Source organism: Semicossyphus pulcher, unplaced genomic scaffold (genome assembly GCF_022749685.1).
Source record: "Semicossyphus pulcher isolate SPU_LCO1_2020_fin unplaced genomic scaffold, fSemPul1.0.p SCAF_5, whole genome shotgun sequence".
NCBI lineage: Eukaryota > Metazoa > Chordata > Actinopteri > Labriformes > Labridae > Semicossyphus > Semicossyphus pulcher.
Window position 1 is genome coordinate 33,184,029 of NW_027211726.1, and position 17,620 is coordinate 33,201,648.

A 17,620-nucleotide genomic window follows, 5' to 3' on the forward strand; every position below is an offset into this window, starting at 1 on the left:
CCTACTGCTCATGTGCAGACTGCATCCTGCGTATGCGTAGCATTCATTTCAGAGGACGTGCAGACCTGACGCTCCATACAGACACAGGGAACGCAGGGCAGCCGTCATGCTAATGCGTGGTTAAAAGCATGTGGTTATCTCCGGCTTTAGAGGATCACTTTTGTTCGGGTTAGTGAAGCCAGAAAACTAAAGATATCTCTGATATGTTGAACTTGATTCCTACTACAGGCCTGTGGTGTGAATTAAGCAACATCACACTCGAGGTCATGATGTACCTGTTACCTAGTGTGTCTCAGAATTTGATCAGTCCAGGTATAAAGTCACGTTTAGAGTTAATGCAGCCGTTTCCCTGGTCCCACTAAGAGTCAGCGTGGATCAGAGTCCAGAGGCTGCAGCTCTTAATGGGTAAACCAGCTGTCAGTCAGGGTCTCTGCCAGTTTATTGGAGGGTTTGTGGTTTCCTGCGTTTCGTCATTGAGTCTCATTCGGCCGTAATCTGCAGAATCTGAACAACTTCCTGAGACGAGAAAATTCCTTGGCCTCAGATCGCTCTTTCCACTGTCACAGCGTGCTATCAGCCGCACAAAGGTTACCATCACATTATTACACACACTCAACCAGGACTGAGCAAACACACATGTGGAAGATTTCTCAGATTCAAGATTCATTTTCTCTCCCATGAAAACACAAAGAGATCCACAACCGTCCAGCGGTGCTAATTATCTGAATAAACATGCAGCAGTGGTAGATTTTTCACAGATGGCTGTTTTTAATATTTCCCAGATGAACTTTGTGGAAGAATCCCAAAGTGTCTGTAAAATCTGTGAGAAACCCGGCACAGACACATCCCGCTCACTGAGGAAAATCTGAGACTCTGCCTGATGAAAAATCTCTGATTCAAAGTGCAAGCTTTGTTGAAACGTTCACAAAGTTAGCGTGCAGCAGCCGTCATCACCCACACAGCGCTGTGAATCTACTAAATCATGCTGTTGGAGAGCGGAGCAGGCACAGGCGGGGGAAGGCCCTCGGCTGGCTCTGTTGATGTTGGCATGAAAGACTGTTACGACAACACGACCTCCTCCTGCTGAAGGAGAGCTGCTCCCTCAGGGGTCAAGGTCGAGCTTCACCCAGGATCAGGCCTGACACTGACCGGATCCATCGCTCAACACCAGCGCTTCATCTTCAGCTCACAGAAAACACAACCTGGACCAGGAGCAGAACGATCAGGAGCATCCAAACAGCTTTTCTCACCAACAGGATGACCTGGAAACTGTGATGGCAGATGAAGAGAATCCCCTTGCTGCAGGACACACGTGCCTGTATGAGTTGATGAAAGCCTTTGCATTTGCAGTATATAGTATTATTATGGGCTGGGTGTCTGTGGCGGCGCCCAGTTAGTGACGCGTTTTCCATCAGCCAGCAGTGGTTGGTCTGCCAGAGAGGGTAGGCGGAGCTAAGCGGCTGCTTTTCCGCTCTCTGCAAGTGTTGCGAGTAAACAGTAATCTACTATGGCTGAACAAACAAAGAAAAGATGGATGACTACAGATACAACTTCAACAAGAAGTGAAAATCCAAAGAAGAAGAAACAAACTCGATGCTCAGATGAAGCAAACAGTCTGAAAAGGAAAGCGACCGTCAGCCAGGAAAATCAAGAGTTACAGCCGGAGCCGACCGAGGATGTTAAATTGGGACGTGTGCTGCCATAATTACCAATCGTTGCCACTGGGCGTATCTTTAATAGTATCTTTAATGCATTAGTTTTTTTCACTTGCAGCATGTCTGCGTCGTTGTGTTGCCTGTGTTTTGGACTTTTGCATCGTTCTGAATTTGCAGCCTGTTTCTCCTGATGGAGATCGTTTGTTGTCGCAGGACGTCTTCCCTTGTTGGCCACCGTACTTTCGCACTTCACCTTGTAGAGTTGTTTTTTTTGTTGCTTAAACTGAACCAAACGGATCTTTGATATTAACCACCCTGGGCGTCTGTACGAGACACAAAAGGATCCTTGTTAATCTGAAAAGATGTAGTTTTAAAGTGTCACTGCTCAGTGTGTCCTGTAGTTCACATTATTTCTAACATCTAGCTGCGTTTTTTATTGATGAACGATTCGAGTGATCTTTCACTTCATGAGTAGGTCAAAGTTCAGAGAAGGTGTGACTCTTTCGTTAACACTGAGCCAGATGTATATGAGACTTGATCAGTGTTTTTTATATCTCTGCTCCATGTTAATCACGGTGGGGATTTACCTGAGGCTGTTACAAAACAGTCTTAAACATTAGAAGAAGAAAAACTTTCACTTCAGCAGTTTAGTTTCAGAACAACAGTATAGTGTTAGCCAGACACCCCAGCTCGTGTGTGTGCATGCGTTCAGCTGAGAGGATGTTTCCTGATGAGTAGAGAGCGAACAGACGTCTTCAGATTTGGACAAATATTGGCAAAGTAATTGATGATAAACACGCTAAGAACTGAGCTGATTGCGCAGCCAAAGGACATCCTCATTAGACAGAAGACCAGTTGCACTTGATTAAAGACGTGTTGTGTGTTGGCTCCATAACTTTCCCATTTTGGACAGACGCAGCTTCCTCGTTCCTCCACATAAGACAAACCTTCTAAATATCTTATTCATTCCCCCGTCTTCCCCCTGCATGCAGGGATCTGCTGTGTCGTGTACAGCTCCTATCAAGCAGTGACACACAGTAATGAAACACATGCACAGAGAGAAAACACTGGGTACGACGCTCGACCACAGAGCAGCTCAGAGGGAGCAGAAAGCCACAGAGCGACTGGAGGCCTGAGCTGAATCCACTGAGTGAATCTGCAGCTGCTCGACAAGCTTTCAGGGCCCAGACATCACTGCACGGATTAGCATGCACACTCACACACTGCAGACGACACAGAAACACACTCATCAATCAGCAGAACATCTTCTCACGGGAGAGGAACCAGGAGAGGATCTAAAGGGCTGTATTTTTACATCTTTTGGGGTCTAAATGACGAATAGGTAGAAAAGTCCTGTCGATTCTTTCAGCCCGCAGCCATGAAATCTGCTGTAATGGCTGCAACATAATCCTTGTGGGCAAGTGTACATGACAGAAAGGATCCCTACAGAGATAGACCTTTTTGTTACAGAGGAAGATGATTGTTTTAACCACACACAGACGTTACATCTCTCTCTGCAAACACACCAGACTCCATTCATAAAAACACTGATTTAACCTCTGTAACACAGGAGCTGTTGGTCTACTGCTGCCGTGATAAGCAGACTAGTTTGTTTGTGTTACTGAGTGATTTGGGGGACTTTAGTTAGTTCTGACCCATCACATAATTTGTGTAACACACAATAACACACACAACTTAACAGATTAACGCAGCAGTAGACCAGTAACTCCTGTGTTCTGCACACTAAAGTGACTGCTTTTTTCAATGGAGTCTGGTGTGTTTGAAGAGAGCGATATAAGTCTGTCTCTGCAGGGATCCTTTCTGTAATGTGTGTAATTATGTTGCAGCCATTACAGCCTGTTTCACTGCTGCAGGCTGAAGAAATCTACTGGAGACATTAAAACTGTTTGAGCCTCATTTGTCAAAAAATTACGTATAATAATAATAATAATAATAATAATAACTTTATTTATAAAATAGGGCCCAGGTTTAAATATGACCCTTTAAGTAAGTAATTGCAGGAACAAATGAATTTATTTGTTTCATAAACTTTGTAATATATCTAAAGCTACGCCAAGAAATTCCACCAAGACATTATTAGAATTTTTCTCATTTATTTGCACAGTTTGTTTGCAGGTAAAAAGCATGTAAACTTTAAGATGGAGCGAGAGGCGAAGGAAAAGGGAAAATTGATAAATAATTAGAATTCTAAATTATTAATGATGTCAGTTCAATGCATTGTAAAAAAAACATGAACTTTTTTGTTCTATTAGAAGAAGAACTCGACTGAAACAATCCTCGACAGTGCAAAAATCGGAGCCCTTTTATCGATGTGACGCTTCTCTGGAATGTTCTCTGAGTCTCACTTCTTAGTTCGTTCGGAGGCTTTCCTCACAGGAAGCTCTGTATGTGTATTTCCTTTACGTCTCACCGAGCCGATCGTCCTTGGTTTTCCGAGTCCAGTAGCACCACTGAAGGTCATAGCTGAGCATGCTGGGAGCTCTGGTCGCTGTCCTGACTGTCCTCCTCGGTGGCCGGCCTCGGCGGGCTCGCTGAGCGCTGCAGTCCTACGATCCCTGAGAACTCAGACGGCAGTAACGTCCCTTTCTTTACATTCACCAGTTCTTTCTCCCGCGCTGCTGCCCCCTGCTGGCCTCCCTTCACGCGCTTCCACTTCATCCTCCTGTTCTGGAACCAAACCTTCACCTGAGAGGAAACAAACAGAAAGACGGGACTGTTGTGGTTTCTTCCAATACAACGTACAACAAGCTATGTTTTCCTCTTTATATCAACCCAATTCTGAATGCTATGTAACAATTCAAAGTGTGAGTTGGTTGTTAATCATTTCTTGTGTACCTCTGTTCCATGAAACAAGTGTTATCGTGTGTCTACTGCAAACATAAACTCCAAAGTGCCTAAACCAGCTTTTACAGCAGCTTTGTCAGCGGCCCCACACCGTTATAATAACAATATGTTAGACTTTCAAAATAAAGTTAGCAATAATAGATAGACAAAGTCTGTCTAACTTTCAAAATAAAGTGTTGCTGGGAAACATTTCACATTATGAGTTTTGGATGTGCAACACAAATGTACACATGGTTAATGTTGTGAAACGTAAAGTTTGGTTGTGTTTAGGTTTGGCTGAAGAAAAAGGTTTAGGCTTCAATAAGTTCTCATGTACATGTTTTTTATATGAATCCTAAATCATAAGGTACAAAAAACTAAACTTAACATTTACTGTTGGTTTCACTCAGGAACTGAACAGGAGAGTCTAATGATTTGTTTGTCCCAAAGGTCTATCTCTGTAGGGATCCTTTCTGTGACGTTGTCACACACTTAGAATAACAATCTGAGCCTGTCAGTGGAGACAACAAGAACTGTTAGAGGACGACCTTTGACCCATCAAGGATTATGTTGCAGCCGTTATAGCCTGTTTCACTGCTGCAGGATGAATTTCCCGTTTAGTTTTAATTTAATTCTGGAAATTTGTTGCAAAATGTATTTCGGAAAAAAGCCTCATGACTTTACTGTTCTTCTCAACATACAGCGCGTACTCCTGCGCAGAAGTTACAGCATTACCTCGAGCACGTAGGCGTGCTGTTGGCTGACATCTTTGCTCGTTTGTATTTCCCTCTGGCTGCGTAATGAAGAGATGCATGTTGTGGTGTTACAGTCAGTATCACAGCGTCGTACTGTATTTCCACATAAACAGAAATGTGCTGATGCCTGAGTCACACTGACCTGCTGGCTCGCCCTGCTCTCGTATCGTGTTCGTATCTCTCACAGTGATGAATAAGCTGCTGCCTCAGACCGGGACATTCAATCTGGACCAATGATACGCCCCAGTCCTCTCATGACTCCGTCTCCTGTCCAAACTCCTGTCACTCTCTCACTGGTAGCCCCTCCTCCCTCGTTCATAACCCACACGTCTGTACATATCAACCGCACACTCGTATATCCTGGGGCTTTTATTTTGCAGGATGTATTTTATGTAGAACAGAGAAAACTCCTCTTAGGTGGTTTTCCAACTGTCGATAATCACTGGGAAAAAGTTGTTATCAGTAGCAGCATTCTGGGGAGAGAAAAAAGTTTGGCGTGTGGGGAATCTGCGTTTACAGACAACCAGCCAGAGAAAATGAACATTTTTGAAATGTCAGGGTTGGAAAGATAAAGTCCAAGTCGTCTGGTGCACAGGGAAGGAATAGGAGAAGGAAGATCATGAGAGTAAACCATAGACTGTATTAATGATGGACGTAGCCAGCGGGAGGTCACCCACTGCTTTCTTGAAGCCTCAAGTTTGGGATTTGGCCGCTGCCATGTTGGTTTCCTGGATGTCCGGCGCACAATTAAATCAATGTATGACAAACACTGAACGACCTAACATGCCAGGTAGGGTGAGCACAGCTGCTAATTAGTGTTAACATATAAATAATATAACAGTATAATGTGAGTGAGTGTGGAAACAGTCAGACGTGTTGGACGCTCTGTTCGTCCAATAAAGCGCACACACAGATTATCTGTCTGATATTTACATGAACAAATCTCCAAAAGGCTCCAACAGCACAAACACGGCGCAGAGGTTACGTTCAGTGACTGAGTTAGCTGAGGGGACACCTAGCAGACAGCTAGCAGCTCCCAGCTGTCACTCAAAGAGGCCACGCCCCTAATGCTGCATCACTTTAAGCCTTAATATAATGTAAACAGGTGAGCTGTATAAAGATTCTCCCCGTACAGTTGTCATGAAGAGAGAAATGAGCTATAGAGACCCAAACTGTTTTTTGTACCAGGCTGTAAACATGTTTATTTCTGCTGTAAAGTTTAACATGGGGCTCTATGGGGACTGACTCACTGCTGGAGACAGCCTCAAGTGGACACCAGAGGAACTGCGCTGGACTTCAGTGCTGGCTTAATTTTTAAACAACGGAGGTTGCCGCTCGGTTTTTTAAGCAAAATACAAATGCATCTATAACGACGCTGTCATTATTATCAAGCCAAACTATTTAAGCTAAGCGAGCTATCCCTGTCCCTGGCCGTTTAATATCACGAGTGGCCGACTGACGACACTGAAAAAAGGTCTGCTTAGGCCGACGTAAAGAGCATTATCGTTGTGTAACAAGTTGAAGAAGTGAATATAGACCCCCTTCAACTGATTAAACTTTACACAGCTCTAACAGCATCCTGGAATCCTGAACATGTTTTACATGGGGCTCCTTTAATTCTCGGGCCATGCCGAGACCGACCGAAAGAGTGGAACAAAACAATGAGCTGAAAGACGCTAAAATGCTCCTCATCTGAGGAGAACTGTAGGGTTTTTGATGATTCTTATTCATTTCATCTGTTATTTATATAAAGTTAGTCTATTAACTTGTGCAGCTTTAAGGTTTGGTCATGCAAAGATGTTGTGAAGTGCATCTTTTTTACGACACTAATAAGAAACTTTCACACGAGTTATAAACTGTTGTGATGCAGAAGCTTTAAGATGACAGTAAAGACGGTGAAGATCCAGAGTGAACCGTCTCATGCACGGATTTATTGGACCTCTGTTGGAGACGTTTGGAGCAGCAGCCAAACTGAGGGGGAGTGATGAGGGACTCGGATCCAGACAGGAAGGAGTGAATCCTGGGCGAGTTGTCCTGGCTGCTGCCCGAGCCAAAACACTGATTCATCTGAGCCAACGAGCCTCTAACTGCACTGACCTCATGGGGCGAGGAGACTGAGAGGATGTTGTTATTTAAACTGATAAAAAGACATTAAGAGGACACCATAAAGAGCGCTGAGGATTAATACACACAGAACACTCTTTTATCTTTTCATTAAAGTCCATGGAAGCATTTTTTCCACACTCACAGAAAACGACAAATTACGTCGAAGCTTCACGTAAAAAGATAATCAGCAAAATGTCAGTAATATGGCAACATTATACGCAAAAAGTCCACCAATTAAATAGCAAGATGAAAGCAAAGCCAGCAGGGGGCGACTACACCTAAAAGAAGCCTGATCCTATAGAAGTCTATGAGAAAATGCTGCTTCTCCAAATGCAGAAGAGAAAACAAGAGATATCTGATTAATTTAACTTCTACCAGCTTTGTTTGAAGGTTTGTCCTCAACATTTACACTTTACTCTCAAATGCAAAAAGAAATCTGTCCCCAGAGCTGCTCCATAGTTTTGCATCATTTCACCACAATGTGAATATCTGAGCGAGGTAATCCTTCACCTTAAACGGCCCGTCTCATCTTATTGTCATAATTTACTGAATAAAAGCCACAGTTTGATGCTTCTGTGTTTCCTCATAACTTTAACACACTTTCAGTCTTTTACATGGTAAACGATTCGATGTCACGCTGCAGGCAGTAAAGACCTGCAGTCGTCTCCTCTTCTTCTCAGAGAAACCCTGCAGCAGAGTGTACTTACAACACGCTAACTTCATACAAATGTTTCTCAGTGAGCTTTAAGGAAACATCTGGACCGTGACACAACGAGAGTCGCTTCACACACACACACACACACACACACACACACACACGCACAGAGAGAGCAGCACGCTGACGTTTCAAAGAGTCTCTGTGGTTTGGAATCAATTAGCTTCAGAGCATTAGCATGACATGTCCAACCGTTTGCTAACGTCAAAACACAGACAGTTTTTTTCTCCTGTGAAGTCTTGGACAGTTTTTTAATGGGAACCAAACATCAGCTGCTTTCATCCACTGAGTCATGGACGTCGCTGTGCATGAAGTTTCTTTAAGATCTCACAGAGGACAGTTAAGGCTATGAGGACAGTGGTGTTCTCAAGCATTCACATTATAATTAGGACAGCTCTTTTAGCTTCTTTAGTCTCAAAAATAAATGTACAACTCTGGTCAGATAGGAACAATGACACACTCCTCAAGCTGGGTTTAATGAGGTACGTATCAATAGTAAGTTTATAACAGTCAGCACGGCCCGTTAAGCCAGAGATATACTTGCTTTTAAATACGTGTTAGCGTGCACATGATGGCTGCCCTGCGTGTCCTGCATCTGTTTGGAGCATCGGCTGTGCACATCCTCAAAAATGAGGCAGTCTGCACATGAGCAGTAGGGGCAGTGTGGAGGCAGAGGGGATGTGACAGGGTCAACACAGCAGCAGGAACAACAATGGCAGAAAGTTCTGAAGACGAGCTGATAGACCGAGTCCACAATGATCCACATCTGTACGATGTGTCGCTGCCGCTGCACAGAGACAAACATGCTGTCAAACAGCTGCAGACAGATAAGTTCTGGTTTAGAAGTCGACGTGGAAACCTGCAAAACTAAATGGGAACGAGTCCGGGAGCGTTACGTCCGAGCACGGAGGAACATGCTGGAGAGACGGAGCGGGGACGGAGCAGACGGTGTGTTCTGTCCACCGCTCATCAGTCGCCTGAGCTGGCTGCAGAGTTTTGAGTTTTGAGAATTCTGAATGAACATCACAGTAACCTCCTCGAGTGTCTCCATGTCTGTTGTTTACGTCCCACACATACGGTAGTAGCATACGGCCTGAGCTCTCTGGTGCGCCCTCTAGAGGTAGCCTTTTGTGACACGTAGTGCATGGCCTAGTATGTGAACAATAACATTCATGACGCAGCCGGTTGTGTACGCAAAGGTTAAAAAGCAACAAAATCTCCGGCCTAAGGAGAAGTCAGAGTTCCTACACCGCAGCTAAGCTAAGCAGCGCTGCAGACGTTGTCAGGAGTACCGCGTACTTTAGCCACTTAAAAGAGTCCCTCAAAGAGTTCGTCCTTGACATCAGACAGCCCTTCCCTCGGCACTATGTCCTGCTCTGCACACCGGGCCTGTGTACCTACACATGCTGTGCACAGTTTGGGATCAGCTGTTTGGGTCAGCGGTTTGTAGAAGAGACAACAAATAAAAGAAAATACAATATGATGGAAACGACAAAGTGCCGTCGAGGTAAAGATGAAGATGAGGTGAGTGTGATTGTGTGCAACTTTGACCCATGACCTCTGTCAACCTTGTCGCACTTCAGGGCGGGACAGCTTGCACCTTTATGATTTCTATAAGTTAGTGAATTTTGTTGCCTCAGTTGATTCTCAGCTCTTCTTAACTTGTACAGTAGTTTAATCTTCCAAATATAACATGCAGGACGTAAACTCAAACTAGACATTTGAAATCATTCTATTCTTATTTAACTTTATTTATGTTTAAAGTTCACTTGCTAACATGCTAGGACGCTCATGGAGTATAAAAGTCCTTGTTCACACTCTGCTTTGGATCTCTGCTGATAAAAGCAGAATCTTAAAACTCTCCAGAGTCAAACAACAGCTCAAGAGTTTGTCATTAAAACCTCTCCATGTTGTTGCTAAAGCTAACACTCCTCCTTTTACTTGTATGTCACGTCCTGGAGCACGTTAGCTTATATTGTGATGTTTTCTGTATGGTGCGTCTCCTCTGCCCTGTCACTGATTCTCAGTCATGCAGCAGGTACCGTACTTGTCGCTCGGTGAGGTCGAGGTTGACGGCGATCTCGTAGCGTCTCAGTCTGGTCAGATAGTTGTGGTGGGCGAACTCTGACTCCAGCTCTCGGATCTGCTCCTTGGTGAAGGCCGTGCGCTCCTTCCTGGGCTTGCTGTTCATGTCTGACTTATAGCTCCCGTCCGGGGACTCTGAAATGAAAAACAGAACTTTTTCCAGCCACAGAAGAGGGGGGGGGGGGGGGGAGGCAGAGTGAAAAAAGAAAAAGAGGGGCGTTTGATAAACTGCAGGGGCCTCTGAAACAAAAATAATATGAGAGCAGACGATTAGGAGCCAATCAGCTTTTAATGCAGACGTTTGGGTGTCGCAGGACGTGGTTCACTCCCACACGCCTCCATCTATGTCAGTACTGTCAGTCACATCTCAAACTGTTTTTCTTTGGGATCAAGGCTCTCATTTTTCACTAAATAATCCTTGAAATGCAAAGTTTATTCAGAGGAAATATAAAGTGTAGGATGAGTGTAGTTTGAAGATTATCTTGAGAAGTTATATCTCAGATCTGTGAACACTAAAACACCATCACAGCACAAGCATGCAAGCAGTCAGGTGAGTTTATTATCGTACCCGCGTGAGTTCATCCAGAGTCTCAACAAGAAAACTGTTCTGTCAATAAAACAGAAACAGGAAGTGGATCTGCAAACCGTGCTGGGTTTGGGTTGTAGTGTTTCTGCTCCCTTTTTTTCTCTCATCATAAGTTTGCCAACCAGGCAGTTAGTTAACCAACCACAACCTGTTTGTCAGAGCAGGTGCGGGTTGGTAGAAAGCTCTCAGGGATTGTGATTGGACCAGAGGAGTTCTTATCCTGTTTCAACCTTTGGCTTTCCTTTGGGCTCCTGGTTAATCAGAATTGTTTCACATGCATGAGAACAATATACAACAATCTACGTGTAATCACCGCTCCTACGTTAAACAACTGAAGGTCTTTGTTGACCTGAAGACACGTGGGCCAAAGGCCATCGTCTGTAGTATTTTAAAAATGTCATCATCAAGTCATACGAGAGAGTGAGAGTGAGCGTGAGAGTGAGCGTGAGCGTGAGAGTGAGCGTGAGCGTGAGCGTGAGCTTCTGGTGACGAAGAGCCCAGGAGGAGGAGGGGCCCATCCTACTTATAATAACTTGACTTCACATGTGAGCTGATGACACGTTTCAAACATGTTGTCCTGTTTGCTGTGTGTTTTGGTGTGTGTGCTTTCATGAGTTTGGTGAGGATTTAAGCTGTAACTGTTTTAACCTTGGCAGTAATGTTTGTAGTACGTTTGTAGCCTGAGTAGAATCAACCAATCACGTGTGTCTGCAGGACAAACTGCCCGTGTGGAGAGCTAAAGCAGGCGGAGCGTAATCCACATCCCGGCTCCATCAGCGTGATCTGATTTAGCTTCTTCTTAATCTCCATGAACAGACTCTGCATGCTAACAGCTAACAGCTAACAATCTGTTCTAGAGCTAAACTTTCAACTGGAGATACATTTACTTACTCCTCCTGAGGACAGACCTGACAGAGCTTCATGTTGTTCCTAATCTGCATCATGATGTTATTTAAACTGAAGAGCCGTTAATTAAAGTCGATCACAAGAAAATCTGTTTCTGCTCGGCTTCATGCTGTCACTCACAAAAAGGGGGCTAAAGAGGTTAAAAAACATGTAACGCACTTTTGCTCCTAGAAACTAACTTTAAAGTCACATGTTCATTTAATATTTAAGAGGAACTTCTCCGTCCTACTTGTCCGTTCTTGTGTCACACAAACACTGAACTGTCCCCTGATTGTTTCGAGCTTTAAGAGTGGAATCATATTTTCCTCTCATATTATCTGCCATGAAAGTCACATTTCAAACATCCCTTTAATGCATCAGTGGATGTGATGATGAATGCTGTGTTTTCAAACTCATCTGTCATAGTGAATAATAACTTGTGCACTGATCACAGGCCTCTCTGCATAAATCAGCTGACATTTCATTAGTCGTGTAAATGTGGGACGTGCTGACAAACCAGAGCGGGCCAGGAAAGCACACACAGTCTGAGCTGTAATGTGACACTACACACACACACACACACACCTAGTGACACAAACACATTCAGCATCTGCTTTTTGGGTCATATTATCCCTCTTTATGTTATCTCAATCAGCGCAATCACAGGTTTTTATGTATTCCTCAAGTTTTAAGATGAAAAGATTCGGACGTTTCAGAGTCGTTTTTTCAGCTTCAGCATCCACACAGTTTCAGGTCAGAAACTTTCTATATTTCATCATAACTTGACTATTCTAAAGGAAGTCCAGAAAGAGCTGTAATAAAAGTGCTGCGGCTTCTGCGAGTGCCAATGAAGTTAGAGTTAGGAAATTGGATTGGGGTTTGGCCGCTGGCAGCTCCCGCGGATCCTTCGAAGTGTTCAACCTGTCAGTCAGAGCTCCGGATCTCTGCTGGCCGGGACGTCGGCGCGGGGGGAGACGGAAAGTTCTGGACCTGGCACCGACTCAAGCTGCCCGTCAGAGGAGCTAAATCATTAAGATGTGGGTCCTGCTTTTAACTCGTGTGGGTTCATGTCTGCAGGATGATGAGCTCTGTGATGTGTGCAGATGTTTCAAGTTTATACCAGGAAGTTCACTTTTTATTCGCTGAACTTTAACCTGCACGTTCAACATCACCTTTAATATTTGAAACAGTGGACAGGATTTTTTTATGGCCACAGCTGAGGTCAAATCAGTTAATACTTTAACAGCCTGGAGAGAGCTCACATGTTACTGTAACTGTATGTGAAGGAAAGATTCACCGCAGTGTCGGTTTGGTTCTGGATCTTTTTATCGACTCACCTCATCTTCATCGGCTGGTTTATGCTGCCTTTAAAGTCCAACATAAAACATATTACGCGCTTTATAAATGCAACTTTATTTCAGTCTGGTTATACTTTTTATTAAGGCACACATATTAACTGTTGTTAGAGGAGTAATTGTAGCAGATGTCTCTTTAGAGGCCAATATAAAGCCCTTATTATTCTCAGTATGTAGTTTAATTACTAAGACATTTCCTTTATTGACCTCCTAATGGCTGCTTTTTTACTGTCCCTAAGGAAGTAGAAGAGGTTGATATTCTTTGCTCAGTACAGGCCTTATAAAATGTTTGGACCAGTACTAATACAAAACAGATTAAGGTCATAAACCTTCTTTACCTTCTATAAATAAGCAGTAATAATTGGGGAGATTTTGAGGGATAACTCTTCGTTAACGGCCTTGTAGTTGTAGAATGCAGTTACGCAGATTAAGCCATTTATTGTGTTTAAATGACTAAGAAAGAGCCAAGATGCTTCTAATATGTATGCTAACTACTTCAAGGATTTTATGTGTACCTCAATATGAAGGTCCGTTTTAATAAAACAAAAGTAAATAAATGAAGTATTTTGTTGCCATGCACCAACTTTTGTTCCTGGCTGTGTGGAGAAAACTTAAAGATTCTCCGCTTCGTTCTCTTTGGCGCCACCTTCAGGGATAAACGGTTTTTATGAGCGCACACGTCCCAGGTGAGCAGACGTCCACGGTCGGCTCCGGCTGTAACTCTTGATTTCCCTGGCTGACGGTCGCTTTCCTTTTCAGACTGTTTGCTTCATCTGAGCGTCGAGTTTGTTTCTTCTTCTTTGGATTTTCACTTCTTGTTGAAGTTGTATCTGTAGTCATCCATCTTTCCTTTGTTTGTTCAGCCATAGTAGATTACTGTTTACTCGCAACACTTGCAGAGAGCGGAAAAGCAGCCGCTTAGCTCCGCCTACCCTCTCTGGCAGACCAACCACTGCTGGCTGATGGAAAACGCGTCACTAACTGGGCGCCGCCGCAGACACCCAGCCCATAATAATACTATATACTGCAGATGAAAGGCTTTCATCAGTGGGCCATAGGCTCAGTCAGCAGGTGTTACCTCATTCAGAGAGAGAGAGAGACTTACAGACATTTATTTACATGAACATCTTCATGATTGTTACTTGAAGCTTTTGTCTGAGAAATAAACCGATTTTTTTAACAGGAAATATGATTGAAATAAACAAACATATTTTCCTTTCATGTATCATGTCAAAAACAATCGTCCTGCTTGATGAAGCGACGGGGAGTATTTTTTAAATCCTGGCTGCAGCTTTAAACTGATGTTTCTAAAAACCTTTTACTCATCTAATTATAAAATCATTGATCTGTGATCATTAACATCCAAGAGCATGAATATGATCCGTTTATTCAGAACATGTTCACAGCACATACAAGAACAGTGTTCACTCACCGTGTTGCCACGGTTACATGTTATAATTGTGTTTAATCGTTCTGAGCCTTTAAAGGAAGGTGCAAGTTTTATTTATGTTTTCAGTGAAATCTTTTTAAAACTAAACTTTAATACATTGGATTATTTCTCCTTCTGGTTTGATTAAAGCTTTTATGAACAAATGTTCAGGGGAGCTGTTGCATGCTGTTCCAGGAGTGACCTGGTGTAACACCTGGACTCTGCAGGTGTGTGACTGGACAATGTTTAAAGACATTTCTCTCTTTCTCCCATAAATAATCTGATCTTTTATTTTATTATTTCACCTTTGACCTCAGTCAGGTCACACTTTTGTTGCCATCTTATTTTTGTTTTACAGTAATCTGAACTCCAGTTTTATCTTTAGTGAGCAGAACTGGAGTTCTCCTCCGGTGGCTTTGCTGTAGTTTGACTTTTCCAATGTGAGAAACTCTGTAGTTTGCAAAGCTGCTTTTTAACGCTGAATTTACTTTACTGAATAAAGTGTTTCTGGTTCTGATGAAAAGAAGCTCCTAAACGTCTGTCAGTGTAAAAGGTCAGGATTTGTTTTCGGCCACAGACACAGAAAGTTCTAAACTAAACTCAGCCTTTGAAAGTTGTGTTAAATTCAATTCTATATTTAAATTAATAGAATGATTCAACCTAAATATGTCACGTGTAGTTCTTTTTTAAAAAGACACATAAAGCTCATTTTAGACTCTCCTGTGCGCCGCTGCAAAGTAAAGGGCCCGTCATCGGCTCCTCGTCAGAACTGTTTCTACTCAGCGGCTCACACAAACATCAGAGCTGCAACTTTACAAAAGAAGCTTCATTAGATTTAAAAATAAAGTTCAAAGGATCAACTTTTAGCTCAGAACAATCATGTTACTTTTATAGCATTAATGTCCTGACGCGTCGTCTACACTTCATCTAATGCTCGATCTGTAGACGCCTCGTCGCTGAACGTCGTCTCGGAAAGTAAAAGAACGCGTCAGAGGATTTAACAACAAACGTGAAGTGTTTTCTTTATCTCATAAACTGTATCAGTGTTCATTCATTTCCTCTGGAATAATTTGTTCTTTAAATTTATGACCAGAAAAAACATCACTAAAACATTAATAATAAGTTAAAGATGGTTCCTGATAAATAACTTCAATAAATAATTGTAATATAGAATAAAGATATCAGCATGGATTTGGAACGCCTAAAATAAATGTTTCTGATTTAAACAAAATATTTTGAAATAAATTTTGAAATTTATACAAAAAGTTGTTTTTTTTTTAGATGATTTTTTAGGACATTTTTCCGTTCCAGGACGGCTGAAGAGAGACGGGAAGTGTGTGGAGCAGAGAGAGCAGAGAGAGCAGAGGGCCGAGGGCGGGAGTGGAGCCTGCAGCCGCCGCCTCGAGGACGCGTGCTCTCTGCTCACTGAGTCAAACCAGCGCCGTCTTTTTCTATTACAAAACAATTATATTTTTCATGGTGTTTTTTCTTTATGTTTAGATTTTACTCAAAACCAGGTTGGGTGTCTGTCAGCTGTTTTACTATCTATAGTTTAAGAGCAATGAAACCACCTGACCTGATAACAGAAAAGACTTACACATCAGTTAGTATCAGTGATGCTCGGGTTCAAAGTGCATTTGTCTCTGCGCTCTTACCTGTGCGTTCATTCTGGCCTTTACCGCTCCGTCTCTCTGCGTCCTCCGAGGACTGACTCTGTCCATAATCCCCAGACACACATGACCCCCCCGTTCGGTCACCACTGCCTAAACTTTGGTTCGTGCTGCACAGATTTGAGCCCCCCGAGCAGAGTTCAGGGGCCGTGGCCTCGAGCGGCGGCAAGCAGACTCCATGCCGAGCGTTGGGTGAGGGCATCTGTAGGGGGACGGGCCAGCCGGGCGGGGGCTCCTGGAGCAGGTGGCCTCTGTGGGCCTGAGCACCAAATACTCCATTATCCTCTCCAGCAGAGAAGCTGCAGGGCGGCGAGGAGCTGGGGAGGTCCAGGTAGGAGACGTGGTCGCTCCGGCCGTGCAGGGTCAAAGGTGAGGGGGTGATGGTGGGGTGCAGACCGGGGGCCGGGGTGTGAGGGCTGCGGAGACAGCCGAACAGAGAGTGCTCCATGGTGAGGGGAGACCTCCGAACCCCCCAAACCCGCCTGAAAGATTCAAACCAGAACTCCAGAAATGACAATCCAGAAGAGAGACGGAGTCAGGGATGTGGGCTCCTCGGTCCCGGCTCTCCTCTGCAGCCCCTCTCAGCTCAGACCTCCAGACCCCCGCCCCCCTTATTCCCAAAGACAGCCTGAAGAGAGGCAGAGATGTTGGCGTTGAAAGAAAAGGCCTCTGCTAATCCTGAGCTCACAGACGGCTGCCAGGCGGCTGGTGGGTAAACAGTGCGAGGCGGAGAGGCTCTCGGATGACAGCGGAGACCAGGACCAGTGTGGAAGGAGACGGAGCTTCCAGGGAAGTGGTGCTGGAGGGGGAGGGAGGGGGCGGAGGGAGACGGGTGGGGTGGGGTGTTATATATAGGATGTAACCTGAGAGGTAGGCTGGGTCACTGGCTCGCTGCTACTGACCGCATGCATGTGATCATGCTCCAAAATGCAACGCACAATAAATGTGAGCCATCGAGCCGCTCTGCTCAGGAAAAAGTGGGCAATTTATTTTGGATGTTTGACCTGCTGAAGCTTTTCTAGGAACTGTGCATCAGCTGCTGTCGGATGTGGAGCTGCAGACGTCAGGAACTGTGGTCTGTTCCTCTGGGTCGAGTTTACAGAGACGGAAGAGCGGCACTGAAATAACTATTAGGTGAAATTATTCCAACACAGAGACACTGAAGAAGGACTTTAAAGGGACAGCTCTGATTCTTTGACACCAAGTTGTCTGAAACATTTGCTCGTAGTGTCGTGGATGCAAAGCTATCAGCTCACACACCGAGTCCGCTGAAGTAAACATGCGACTGTGAGAGTGATGAGGAAGATTTACCTTTAACAACAGATCCAACGCGACCTCTAAGGGCACGGTCCGTGTCAGGAAAACGATGAAATACGTGCGGTGGAATTTGTTTATTACTACAGCCAGGAACATCACAAATTGGCACCACAGTCACCGATTCCAGCGTGTTCTCTTAGAAACAGCTGATGGATCACGTCACCTGAGAAACCGGCCCGCCGCAGGCGTAGTGATACCGGATTGTTCAAGAGGAAAAA

At 44.1% G+C, this 17,620-nt stretch overlaps 1 protein-coding gene across 1 annotated transcript; it reads right to left on the bottom strand.

Moving 5' to 3' along the window:
• Positions 1-3,955: 3,955 nt before the first annotated feature.
• On the bottom strand, positions 3,956-16,533 carry LOC138609355 (homeobox protein MOX-2-like). Its single transcript, XM_069681998.1, has 3 exons — positions 16,071-16,533; positions 10,123-10,295; positions 3,956-4,361 (listed from the first exon to the last, which is right to left on the bottom strand). The coding sequence occupies exons 1-3, from the start codon at positions 16,531-16,533 to the stop codon at positions 4,134-4,136; spliced, it is 864 nt and encodes a 287-aa protein (XP_069538099.1). The 3' UTR covers positions 3,956-4,133.
• Positions 16,534-17,620: the final 1,087 nt, after the last annotated feature.